This window comes from Ceratotherium simum, chromosome X, assembly GCF_057802395.1.
Source record: "Ceratotherium simum simum isolate JZ-2026a chromosome X, ASM5780239v1, whole genome shotgun sequence".
Lineage (NCBI taxonomy): Eukaryota > Metazoa > Chordata > Mammalia > Perissodactyla > Rhinocerotidae > Ceratotherium > Ceratotherium simum.
The window spans coordinates 122,500,197-122,514,243 of NC_141940.1; the positions used below are offsets into that span (position 1 = coordinate 122,500,197).

The 14,047-nt window shown below is 43.8% G+C and overlaps 1 protein-coding gene across 11 annotated transcripts in view; it reads right to left on the minus strand.

Moving 5' to 3' along the window:
* Positions 1–14,047, minus strand: part of TBL1X (transducin beta like 1 X-linked) — a 223,321-nt gene that overhangs the window by 5,295 nt on the left and 203,979 nt on the right. For all 11 annotated transcript variants that reach the window (XM_087426577.1, XM_087426579.1, XM_087426585.1 and 8 more), the window contains 4 exons: positions 8,959–9,019; positions 4,549–4,670; positions 1,933–2,007; positions 1,404–1,531 (listed from right to left, as the gene is read on the minus strand). In XM_087426577.1, the coding sequence (XP_087282703.1) occupies positions 1,404–1,531; positions 1,933–2,007; positions 4,549–4,670; positions 8,959–9,019 (386 nt within the window). The remainder of the gene's footprint in view (positions 1–1,403; positions 1,532–1,932; positions 2,008–4,548; positions 4,671–8,958; positions 9,020–14,047) is intronic.

Below are 14,047 nucleotides of genomic sequence, written 5' to 3' on the forward strand. Positions count from 1 at the left end.
TTTATGCTCATCATGGGTATATGTGATACAAAAGCACCTTCCAAATCATCAAAAAAATGATTACAGTGTGTTCTGTATCATCGTCATTTACGTGGATTTTAGGTCAATGACTTGAAATAAGAGAATTATGGCTTTTGTGTTTTTCTGGTTTGGACTCTCAGTTGATGCGTGGATTCTTTCTGGTGTTTTCTAAGAGACTGCCTTGGGTTGAGCACTTTTAGCAACAAGAGTGCTTGCTGCTTGGCGAGCCCCCTCACCCCCCTGCCACTCTGCTACACTGCAGAGGTGGAGGGTGCTTCCTGATCTACAGCGAACTTTGCCACCCATCACTTCTCCCCACAATCCCATTCTCTGCAACGGTATGGAATAAACCCACTGTGCTTCCTGGTAGTGAAACATCCCCCCCAAGTATTTCAAAAAACACACCCCTGTTTCTTTGGATCACAGTTTCCAGACCCCTGAGTATCCCAGCATTCATTCTCAGAATCTCTCTTGCTCGTTCTTTTTCTTTTTTTTTTATAATTTTATTTATTTATTTTTCCCCCAAAGCCCCAGTAGATGGTTGTATGTCATAGCCGCACATCCTTCTAGTTGCTGTATGTGGGACGCGGCCTCAGCATGGCCGGAGAAGCGGTGCGTCGGTGCGCGCCCGCGATCCGAACCCGGGCCGCCAGCAGCGGAGTGCGCGCACTTAACCGCTAAGCCACGGGGCCGGCCCTCTAGCTCGTTCTTCTAATGTTCTTATTAAAACACAGTATCAAGGGCGGGACGTTAGATCCTGAGTGGGGTCTGAGAAGCGTTGGGACAAGCCCATTCTGTTGAAATTCTGCAGCCTAAAGTGATGTGGTTTGGGGAGGCCACCGTGGTCACTTCTAACCACTCTTCCCAATTCTGGTGTTTGACTGAGAGCCCACTGCACTCCTTCCAATGCTGGTGTCGGAGTGTCTGCACTCTAGAAATGGTTTGGTCAGACCTGGCTGGGGCCGGGGACCCTTTGTCACCACTCAAAAGTCTCGCCACCTGCAGCTGAGTTGAACCATATCAATCAAGCCCAAAGGTCCGAGCAGAACTGTTTCCTTTCTCTGTCATAATAAAAACCTTCACCAAAGCAAAATGCTGGAAGCCTGGACATATACCCAATCCCTCCTACCAGCCTTGTGGCTAAAACCTTCCTTACCTCAAGTCAGGTGTCACATGGTATTTATATCTTGTGGGTCCCTTCCAAGTGAGCTATTGCTTCATTTAGTTTGGAAGGGTGTAAACAAATTTGCAACACCCCTTAGCCAAGTTTTCTGTTCTCTTTGGATACGAATAACTTTTACTGGCTATGTTGCGAGCTCAGCCACAGGGAGCAAGGCTACTCTCAGTAACCGAGCCTGGGCTGTGGGCCGCCCTCTCTTTACCTTGCTAGCATGATGTTGGAGTTGGGGTTGCTGGTAGCTGGCCCAGTGGGACTCCATTTTATGGTGTATATCTCTTTGCTGTGAGCCTGAAGGTCATGGACACACGTATCCTGCTTCATACTCCAGATCTAGAAAACACATCGGGAACAATGTGAGCAAACCCCATTTCTCCAGCCGGAAATGGTTCAACACCATTTATTCCATGAGGGTTCATTAGGTTTCTGGCCCTTGGGAAGCTCACCACCCATGCGGTGTGTAGCGGGCAAACTGGCAGGCAGAAGGACGGGCAAAATGCTAGGGGGCGCCTGTGAGAGAGGCCATGGGGAAGGGAAGAATTCTCGGCAGGAATTTTTGATAAACAGGAGTTAATGGGATGAGAGCGAATCATCGAGTTAGCAATGGGGAGAAGTGACAGAGGCAGGAAGGTGCTCATAACAAGATAATTGGCCAGAGGAGCAGTGACTGTAAGACCTGCATGGAGTACGTGGGGTTGTCTAGGATCAGAGGCTGCCCTTTCAGACAAATTTACCTTTAATGTCATATCATCAGAGCAGGATGCTAGCAGCATTCCAGAAGGATCCCATTTGATGGCATTGACCTCGTTCTGAAAGAGAGCAAAAGGTTTTAAAAAGAAATAAAGGCCTACGAGTAGGTACCACAACCTTCCAGCAGGGGGCAGGAGTACTTCGTCATCACAGCAAAGAGCCTTTTTTTTTTTTTTTTTTTTTGCATTTTACCATGGATATTAAAGACCACAACCCCAGAACCCATATAATTTCCTCTTTTTCTTACTCTGCCTTTCTCATTTATATAAAAGCACAGTCATATACCATACACAACCAGCCACCCTCATCCACATTTCTCTAAGAAAAAAAAATCACAGCTAGGAAGGAAGCCAAACAAATTTACATGTAATAAGCGCGGCACATAAAACCGACAAGACCACAGCTATTTTAAAACTGCCTTTGAAAATCATTTTCCTACGCACTTTTAATACAACCGCTACTCTGTCTGTCTAAATCCGTGCAAGACACTTCTCTGTTGGTGCTGCGTGGAGGGGGAAGGGGAGGAAGGCGTAAAGAAAAAAAGTGTCGGTGTACAAGAGGCTAAATCCTGGAGGATGAAGGCAAAGGCACCTACGGGCAAGGGAGGAGGGGCCCCACGGTTATTAAGGAGCCACCTGCGGCAACGTCTGGACATGAGTGGTGCGTGCTGGGCGTGGTGAGCTGAGGAGATGCGGCAGGAGCAAGGAGACGGGTCCTGGGCTTTCTAGTAGGGTGACTGAGGGCCCCATGTGCCCAGGACAGTCCCACTCCTGCCTGCTGTCCCAGCCTAACAATTCACTAATTTCACACTCATAATCAATTTCCCAATCCTAAGTGCTCTGGTTTGGATGATACATTTTATGGTCATGCTACTTGCTAAAGACACTGAGTTCTGAAGGGTGTGAAGTGGGAAAGTGACAAGGCCACATCTGTGTTCCATGTGGTACCAATGGTGAATGGCCCAGAAAAAAGGGAGGAAAGAAGCTTGGGGTCCAAGGAGCAGGCCACTGGGCAAGTCGGGAGGATGAAGGGGTCGGACCGGAGAGGGGTGTGTGGCGTGCATGTGCGTGCGTGCGCACACAGACATGGACATGAGTAAGCAGGTCGAGGAGGACACCACAAGAAGCTGGTGTCTCATGAGAGGTGCTGACCTAGGGACAGGCTCAGCCAGGACAAGGGCAGCTTGGGTGGCTCTGACTGCAACTGTTGAGAGGAGAACCCATGGGCGGATCTCTCAGGGCCTGGGAATGCGGAGCTGGTCCCCACTGACTGTCCCCAGCTGAACCACCTTTAATCCTCCAGGGTGGAACCAACTCCTTCCGGAGAGTGTACTTTCCCCTCCCTCCTTCTGCAGCCCAAGCCAAGTTCCAGGAAGCACCTAGAAACGGCTCATAGGTCTTCGGAAGAAAGAGACTCCACTGCATTAAGCTCATATCTTGTGCTGAAGGATGAGCTGCCGAGAGACTCATGTGGTGGGATGACTGGCAGTCACGAAGACCTTACGAGCAGCCCTATTAAAAGCTTGGGAATAGTCTAGAGTTAGAGGAAAAACAAGTTCAGACCATAAAAATAAAGAGAAGGGTCAGTTTAGAGCCACAATGAGATGTTAACAGGACAACGGATCCCTGTGCTCTGAAAGCACCTTCTTTCGGAAGCAGGGACCTGTGGAGAAGAAGCTGGAAAAGGTGGGTACTAAGGAAACAGGCAAATGCCGAGGACAATGGAATTTATGCTGGTTAAATTAGTGGCAAGGGATGTTGTGAGAGAGTCGAAGGGGAGCATGCAGGTGTGAGAGGTTCAAACCCAGGAGGTCTTCCAGGAGGGCTGAGGGATAGTGGGGTTTGGATACTAGAGAAATCTGCTGGGGAAAGGCTGTGAAAAGCCTCATGTGCCACACCAAGGAATTCAATGAGAAGTCAGCTGGCATCTGAGCTTCCCAGATTGAATGTTGACATTTTCCACCAAATTTGGGAAATTTTGGCTATTATTGCTTCAAATAATTTTTCTGTCCCATTAACTTTTTTCTTCTCTCCATTATACACGTATGCTAGAGTGCTTCATAATGTCCCATAGGTCATTAAGCCTCTATTCATTTGTTCAATCTCTTATCAGTTCTTCAAACTGGCAAATTTCTATGATCTCTCTTCAGGTTCACTAACCTTATTTCTGCAGTCTCCCATCTGCTGTTAAACCCACTCATTAAAATTTTCATTTCAGATATTACACCTCTCAGTTTTCAGATTTTCATTTGAATGCTTTTTAAGAACATAGTTTTCCTTTTTTTGCCAACATTCCCAATCTATTCACTCATTACGAGCATCCTTTCCTTTATGTCCTCGTGCATTTTTATAATAGCTACTTTAAAGTCTTTGCTGCAAAATCTGACATCTGGATCATCTCAGGGTCAGTTTTTCTGCTGCCTGCTCATAACTGGGCTAATCCAACCACTTGAGATAGCTACAACAAGTCAAGTGGCAAAGGGCTGCAGAGGAACTGGCCTGCAGTCACAGTATCTCTTACTCCTAGGCATAGAGGAGATGGCTCTCACCTCCCAGCATATTCTCATGAACTCAAGTCCCATAATCAGAATTGGCACTCACTGTGTGTCCTTGGAAAGTTTTGACTGGGCGGTCACAGCCGAGTCTGCAAACATGAATGCACATGTCTGTGCTACAGGAGGCAAAGGTAGTGTTGTTCTGCCAGTCTACATCAAGAGCAGGGGCTGTGGAGCAGGGAGAGAGGGAGGACATTTGCATTTACTGGTTGTGCACAAAGCTCAGGTGATTTAGAACAATTAAAAGCATAGTCAAGAAGCCTTACAAAGTAACACGATAAGCAAGAAATATTCCCAGTGTGAACACAGTCTCTTTCCCTCATTGACTCTAAAGATTTCTCCTTCCACATTTGAAGGGATGACCAGACACTCTGGAGAGAGACCCCATGACACTTCATGCACCCTGTGGCATGCAGTCTCTCGTTGCTCCCCTGGCACAGGTGAGAAAAGGTAGGTGAGAAGTAGCTGCTGCCTGCTCCTTCACCTTGAAGCCTCCAGGAATATCACTGTGGTGGGCTGATTTGATTTGTTTTAGATAGGGAGGAGAGAAAAGGAGAGGAAGATTTCTTCTCCTAGTTCAAGATAACTCACTTTAAAACATCTCCCACAACACATTAATGCATCCCACCAAGTGGAGGGTACTTAAGAGCTGACAAGAACCCCTTTGGGAACACCACTGGGCTTATGGCTCAGGACTTGTGATGAACACCCTCTCTGGCTCTTGGGCCTCTCTCAGGTCCAGGTGGCTCCGCAAGCTCTGTTGACGGTTTTGGGGATGGTGACTGCCCACACAGTGCTCTCCCCTTTCTCCTGACCTCCCCATTAGACTACTCAGCATCTTTGTTCTCTCCTGACACTTCCTTGCTTCTACAGGAAATAGAGGTTTTGGTTCCTGCAAGCCTCTGGTCACAACGTTTTCACCAACTGATCAATACATAACGTTGTCTCATGTGTGTTTCTTAAAGGCAAGTCAGCACTGAATTGGGAAAAGAATCCAGCTGACTCAGGACATGCTAACAATTAGATTACCCCTTCCTTTCCTCAGTCTTTAAACAGAGGTGCACCCCTCCACGTGTCTACCTTCCATAACCGCAGGGATGGATCCCACTAGCTTCCACATCCAGCTCCAGCCCCAGGTGGAGGTTAAGGTGGCAGGATTTGGCTGAGAGTCAGCACTGGTTTTTTGAACTGCCTAGGGGATCTCTTTTTGTTATATCCCCAGCAGTGTGCTTCATGACAGCCCCATGGTTCCTGGCACATTTCCCACATGTGCCCAGCAGAATGAAGGAACCGATCTGCTTGGTCAGAATGATGATCCTGTGAGCCAGAGAGCAAAGCCCACAGCTGCTCTTGTTTACAACACTGCACAAGCAAAATCTGGAATTCCTGGGCCAGCCACTGCATTCCAGACGTGCAATTAGCACATCTGGAAATGTAACAATCTGGGTGGGCCATTCAGGGGATGGTGACCAGCACCTGGCCATAAAAATTAACATCTACTGACTCTTGCCATCCAAAGAAGGGGCCCTCTGTACTCAGCCAGTTAGACCCACTCTGAGTCAGCCCCTGCCGCCAGGACCCTCGCAGCCCCCCACCAGGACCTTTGCAGCCCCCCATATGATCTCACCATTCAGCGTGGATGAGCGACAGTAACAGGGCTAAGCTATTCTGGGGGTCTGGGTGCCCTCCCAGCCCACACGTGGGCCAGTGAGGTCCAGCAGCCAGCACCATTCCAGGCATAGCCAGGCTTCTCTTTCCATTTTTTTAAAAAAAACTTTTAATTTTGAAATACTCATAGTTCACAGGAAGCTGCAAAGATATTAGAGAGAGGTCTTGTGTACCCTTCACCCAGGCTCTCCTCACGATTGTATTCTATGGCCCTATAGTACAATATCAAGACCAGGAATCTGACACTGGTACAACGTGTGCCCAGTGCTATGCCACTTCATTACACGGGCAGATCTGCATATCCACCACTGTGGTCAAGATCCAGAGCCGTTCCATAACCACAGAGATCTCCCTCATGCCACTTGATCATCACATAACTCCCTCCCCGCACCACCCCTCAACTCTGGTTCCATTTCTAAAATTTCGTCATCTCAAGAATGTTATATAAATGACATTTGGAGACTGTTTTTTTTGACTCAGCAGAATGCTCTTGAGATCTACCCAAGCTGCCAATAGCTTCTCAGTAGTTCGTTCCTTCCCACTGCTGAGTGGTACTCCACAGTCAGGCTCTGAGCTAATGCTTCCTGCTGATGGGGACTGAGGGCGCCCCCCACCAGGCCTTCACGGGGAAAACCTAACGGGACAAGATAATTTCCCAGATCAATCTATCAATTGAGGAGGCTTCAAACGCTAAGGAAAGGCACTCCTTACGGCTCTTGCTATCTGCATTTCACCTTGAAAAGGAGCACCCTGCCTTTTCCTCCATCTTGTACAGTCTCTAGCCCACTGCTTGACACAGAAAAAAGAGCAGATAACACCTGGAACTACCCAGGGATGGGATATGGGTCTACATCGTGGGTAGCAAATGTAGGGATGGTTATGGCGCTTATGTCAAACACGATGGAAATCCACTAGCAAGGATGTTCTCACTTGCTGCTTTCTTTGATGTGCACAGTCTAGAGCACTGACACCTGGCATGGAGATGACACACACATCAAAACATGTGGATTGGGTTGCCAGGGACTGAGGAAAAGGGGAATGGAGGGTGACTTCTTAATGGGTAAGGGGTCTCCTTATGGGGTGACAGAAATGTTCTGAAACCAGATAGTGGTGACGGTTGCACACGATGTCAGTGTGTGGTAGTATTGACTAATGGAAAATATTATGTATACTCTGACACACACGCACACAGACACACACACAGACACACACTGGTTGGGATCCCAAGCAGCGTGCATTTGGAACTGTGCCCATTTCCTGGTGGAGAAATACATTCTGTAATATGTTCAGCAACTTCCACATCATCCATGGTGTAAGATTAAAGCAACACCAATAACAAAATTCCCTGGCAGCCCCAAGAGGTGTATCTGGTGTGGACCCCAAGCTTTGAGGACAGCCCTGGAAGAGATGCACCACCTCTTCAAAGCACCGGGGTGTACACTGCAACCTCCTGGGTCTCCCTCGATGTGTGAGCTGCCTCCATCAGAGAAGTCACTGCTAAGATACCAAGCAGAATAAGAGACCTTGGTGTCTATGCATTTGACACAGTCCTACCTCATCGGGACCTCTGACTCATAGTCTGATCCCTGGAGGACCCATGTCCCTGCTTGGAGCCCTCCCTGGGCACCAGGATGGGCTGTGCCATCTCGGGCAGTCCTCGGGGTCAGCCCTTCCATTCAGACCATCACCAGGTACCCCAAACTTGCCATCAGGAAAGACACGCTGATCCCTTCCTGAAAAACACCTCAGGGACATCTGATATAATAGTAAACGTTCACCCCATACATTTAGTGATTCCTCCAAATTGGAACTTCTGTCAACTTTAAGCCAGTTTCTTCTGATAGTCTATTAATTCAGGGGGTGGTCATCTGTCTGTGTCTTAAGTTAAGAGGCCACATCTAACAACAGGACTGAGTTACACAGAACGTGAACTAACAGGTGGGAATCTGGAAAACCGAATCTCTATACCCTGGCTTCCCATGTGGTCCGGTATGGCCCCAACACATAAAGGGACGTGGCTAGGTCTCAAGCAGTGGCCACAGTTTCACGCAGCAAAGACTCACCATGGACACTTTGCACGCATCTGGGAATTTGGACGTCTGGAGGGTTCCCACCATTCCCTAACTGATAAGAATGGTGTTTGTGCAAACAATGTGGGTCATGCCAAACCCCGCGTTCGCTCTGGGAGTCTGGAATTTTGGTACATGCCAGGCAGAGGGTGCCTACGACATCAGTCTCAAATGGAAAACCCTGGGCACTGAGTCTCTGATGGGTTTCCCTGGTAGGGGACCCTTCACATGTGTGGGAATCCACTTGTTTCTGGGAAATTCAGCGTGTCCTGTGTGACTCCACTGGGAGAGGACCCTTGAGAGCTCTAGATATCGCCCCGTGCTCAAAAATCTCCCTTTGTATCCTTTTGCTGCAATCAGTCTCAGCTGTGAGGACATCCATATGCTGAGTTCTCTGAGTCCTCGCAGCAAATCGCCAAATCTGAGCATGGTCTCAGGGATACTCAATGCAAGACCCCTCTTGAAGAGACAGCCAGAGAAAGGAGCCCACGCTGGTTCTGTGGTGGGTTCACCGTCGTGTTATTAAACTTTTGAGCAGGTGGGTGTTGAGGGCATCTGTATCTTACAAATCTTAAGAGCAGTACTTGCCATGAAATGGGTTTCCCTCCTACCAGCTAAATTCCATGGACTTCTTCCTGCAAACATTCACGATTACATGAATGGACATTTCGTAAGACTCTGAATTATTATTTTGGAATTACAAAAAAACACAAACTCACCAGAATGAAATGGAAATTGTTGTTTGGCTTCTCCTGTGTGGGCGTCCCAAATTATTGTTGTCTGTGCTCCGCAAACAAAAAAAAAAGTTAGTAACTATTCTCCTCGCAAAGTTTTCTCTAGAAAAATTTATAGTACAGGAAAAGGCAGCAAGCCCCTCTTCCTTCTAAACCAGGACTGTCCAACAGAGATAGAATGTGAGCCACATAGGAAATTTTTAATGTTCTAGTAAGCACACTAAAAAAAAAGAAACCAGTAAAACTAATTTTAACAATATACTTTTTATTGGTGTCATAATAGTTTATAACATTGTGAAATTTTAATTGCACATTATTGTTTGTCAGTTACCATAAAAATGCAACCCTTCACCCCTTGTGCCCACCTCCTACCCCTTATCCCCTTGGTAACCACCAAACTGTTCTCTCTGTCCGTGTGTTAATCTTCTACATGAGTGAAATCATGTGGTGTTTGTCTTTCTCTGTCGGGCTTATTTCATTTAACATAATACCCTCCAGGTCCATCCACGTTGTTGCAAATGGGATGATTTTGTCTTTTTTTATGGCTGAGTAGTATTCCATTGTATATATATACACCACATCTTCTTTACCCATTCATCAGTTGAGGGACACTTGGGTTGCTTCCACTTCTTGGCTATCGTGAATAATGCTGCGATGAACATAGGGGTACATAAGCCTCTGGGTTGTTGATTTCAGGATCTCTGGAAAAACAGCCAGTAGTGGGATAGCTGGATCATAAGGTATTTCTATTTTTAATTTTTTGAGGAATCTCCATACTGTTTTCATAGAGGCTGCACGAGTTTGCATTCCCACCAGCAGTATATGAGGATTCCCTTTTCTCCACATCCTCTCCAACATTTGTGATTTTTTGTCTTGGTGATTACAGCCATTCTAACGGGTGTCAGGCGGTATCTCATTGTAGTTTTGATTTGCATTTCCCTGATGATTAGTGATGCTGCATATCTTTTCATGTGCCTATTGGCCAGCTGTATATGTTCCTTGGAAAAAATGTCTGTTCATATCCTCTGCCCATTTTATGATCGAGTTATTTTTTTGTTGTTCAGTTGTGTGAGTTCTTTATATATTGTGAAGATTAACCCCTTGTCAGATGTGCAATTTGCAAATACTTTTTCCCAGTTGGCAAGCTGTCTATTCATTTTGATCCTGGTTTCATTTGCCTTGCAGAAGCTCTTTAATCTGATGAAGTTCCACTTGTTTCTTTTTTGTTTCCCTTGTCCATGTAGACATGGAATTCAAAAAGATCCCTCTATGACCAATGTCAAAGAGTGTACTGCCTATATTTTCTCCCAGGAGTTTTATAGCTTCAGGTCTTACCTTCAAGTCTTTGATCCATTTTGAGTTAATTTTCACGTATGGTGAAAGAAGATGGTCTACTTTCATTCTTTTGCATGTGGCTGGCCAGTTTTCCCAACATCATTTATTGAAGAGACTTTCGTTTCTCCACTGTACGTTCTTAGCTCCTCTGTCAAAGATTAGCTGTCTGTAGATGTCTGGTTTTATTTCTGGGCTTTCAATTCTGCTCCATGGATGTGTGGGTCTGTTTTTGTACCAGTACCATGCTGTTTTAATTATTATAGCTTTGTAGTATATTTTAAAGTCAGCGACTGTATGCCTCCAGCTTTGTTTCTTTTTTCTCAGGATTGCTTTAGCTATTGGGGGTCTTTTGTTGCCCCATACGAATTTCAGTTTTCTTTGTTCTATTTCCATGAAGAATGTCATTGGGATTCTGATTGGGATTGCACTGAATCTGTAGATTGCTTTAAGTAGTATGGGCATTTTAACTGTGTTTATTCTTCCAATCCATGTGCATGGGATGTCTTTCCATTTCTTTATGTCATCATCGATTTCTTTCAATAATGTCTTATAGTTTTCACTGTATAGGTCTTTAACCTCTTTAGGGTTAAATTTATTCCTAGATATTTTATTCTTTTTGTTGCAATTGTAAATGGGATTTTGTATTCCTGAGTGCTCTTTCTGTTAGTTTGTTATTAGAGTATTGAAATGCAACTGATTTTTGTAAGTTGATTTTGTACCCTGCAACTTCACTGTAGTTGTTGATTATTTCTAATAGAAAACCCTAAAGAATCCATTGGAAAACTATGTATAAAATCATGTGATCTGCAGAGAGTTTCACTTCTTCATTGCCTATTTGGATCCCTTTTATTCCTTTTTCTTGCCTCATTGTTCTGGCCAGAACCTCCAGTACTATGTTGAATAAGAGTGGCAAGAGTGGGCACCCTTGTCTTGTTCCTGTTCTCAGAGGAATGGCTTTCAGTTTTTCCCGAGTACGATGTTGGCTGTGGGTTTGTCATATATGGCCTTCATTATGTTGAGGTACTTTCCTTCTATACCCATTTTATTGAGAGTTTTTTTTATCATAAATGGATGCTGTCTCTTGTCAAATGCCTTCTCTGCATCTATTGAGATGATCATGTGGTTTTTATTCCTCATTCTGTTAATGTGGTGTATCACATTGATTGATTTTGCAGATGTTGAACCATTCTTGTGTCCCTGGTATAAATCCCACTTGATCACGGTGTATGATCTTTTTAATGTATTGCTTGTGTTCAGTGTGCCAACATTTTGTTGAAGATTTTTGCACCTATGATCATCAGCGATATAGGCCTATAATTTTCCTTCTTTGTATCATCCTTGTCTGGCTCTGGTATCAGGGTGATGTTGGCCTTGGAGAATGTATTAGGAAGTGTTCCATCTTCCTCTATTTTTTGGAATAGTTTGAGGAGGACAGGTATTAAATCTTCTTTGAATGTTTGGTAAAATTCTCCCGAGAAGCCATCCAGTCCTGGACTTTCATTTTTGGGGAGGTTTTTGATTACTGTTTCAATCTCTTTACTTGTGATTGGTCTATTCAGATTCTCTATTTCTTCTTGATTCAGTTTTGGGAGGTTGTATGAGTCTAAGAATTTATCCATTTCTTCTAGATCGTCCAATTTGTTGGAATATAGTTTTTCATAGTATTCTCTTATAATCCTTTGTATTTCTGTGTTATCTGTTGTAATTTCTCCTCTTTCATTTCTAATTTTACTCATTTGAGCCTTCTCTCTTTTTTTCTTAGTGAGTCTGGCTAAGAGTTTATCAATTTTGTTTATCATCTCAAAGAACCAGCTCTGTTTCATTGATCCTTTCTATTTTCTTTTTTTAACTTCAATTTCATTTATTTCTGCTCTAATTTTTATTATTTCCCTCCTTTTGCTGACTTTGTGCTTTGTTTGTTCTTTTTCTAATTCTGTTAGTAGTAGTTTAAGGTTGCTTATTTGGACTTTTTCTTGTTTGTTAAGGTGGGCCTGTATTGCTATGAGTTTCCCTCTCAGGACTACTGCTGCATGCCATATGAGTTGGTATGGTGTATTTTCATTTTCATTTGTCTCCAGATATTTTTTGATTTCTCCTTTAACTTCCTCAATGATCCACTCGCTGTTAGTAGCATGTTGTTTAGTCTCCACATCTTTGTCACTTTCCCAGTTTTTTCCATGTAGTTGATTTCTAGTTTCATAGGATTATGGTCAGAAAAGATGCTTGTTATGATTTCAATCTTCTTAAATTTATTGAGGCTTGCCTTATTTCCGAACATATGGTCTATCCTTGAGAATGTTCCATGCATGCTTGAGAAGAATGTGTAGTGTGCTGTTTTTTGATGGTGTGCTCTGTATATGTCTACTAAGTCTGTCTCACCTAGTTTTTTAAGTCCACTATTTCCTTATTGACTTTTTGTCTGGATGATTTATCCATTGATGTAAGTGGGGTGTTAAGATCCCCACTATTACTGTGTTCTTGTTAATATCTCCTTTTAGGTTTGTTAATAGTTGCTTTAGGTACTTTGGTACTCCTGTGTTGGGTGCATATGTATTTATAACTGATATGTCTTCTTTGTGGAGTGTCCCTTTTATCATTATATATTGCCCCTCTTTGTCTCTCATTGTCTGTTTTATCTTGAAGTCTACTTTGTCTGATATGAGTATGGCAACACCTGCTCTCTTTTGTTTGCCATTAGCTTGGAGTATTGTCTTCCATCCTTTCACTCTGAGCCGGTGTTTTTCTTTAGACCTGAAATGTGTTTCCTGGAGGAAGCATATTGTTGGGTCTTGCTTTTCAATACATCCCACCACTCTGTGTCTTTTGATTGGAGAATTCAATCCATTTACATATAGAGTGATTATTGATGATATATGAGGGCTTGATGCTGGTATTTTTTTTGCTCATTTTCCGGTTCTTTTGCATTTCCTTTGTTTCTCGTCCCTTGTGTTTTGGAGTACCAATTCAGTTTGGTATTCTGTATGATGACTCTTTTATTTTCTCTTTATTTATCATATGTGACTCTGTTCTGATTATCTGTTGAGTGGTTACCTTGAGGTTTGTATAAAAAATCTCATGGATGAGATAGTCCATTATCTGAGGACTTCTCATTTCCTTAGACTGAGTCGATTCAATCCCTTGCCTCTTCCCCTTCTAAGTTATTATTGTCCCAACTTATTCCACCTTGTCTTGTGAGTTTGTGTTTAAAGTGATGAGGTTATATTTATTTTTGATGTTTTCCTTCCCTTAATCTTTGATGTTATAATTAAGTGTTTGCTAACCTATTCTGATAGAGAGCTGCAATTTATCTGATTTTGTCTACCAATTTTCCTCCTTACTCAAAGCTTTGTATCCCCTTTCTCTTTTTTTTTCAGGCGTGAGGTCCTTCTTGAGCATTTCTTGTAGTGGGGGTCTTGTGGCAATAACTCCCTCAGCTTTTATTTATCTGGTATAGTTATTATTTCTCCATCATATCTGAAGGATATTTTGTGCTGGATAGAGTATTCTTGGCTGGAAGTTTTTGTCTTCCAGAATTTTGAATATATCATTCTACTCTCTCCTAGCCTGTAAATTTTCTGCCAAGAAATTGACTGAACGCCTGACTGGAATTCCTTTGTATGTTATTTTATTTTTTTATTTTTTTGTCTTGCTGTCCTTAATACTTTTCCTTTGTCATTGACTTTTGCCAGCTTTACTATTATATGCCTTGGAGAGGTTCTTTTTTTGTTGATATATTTAT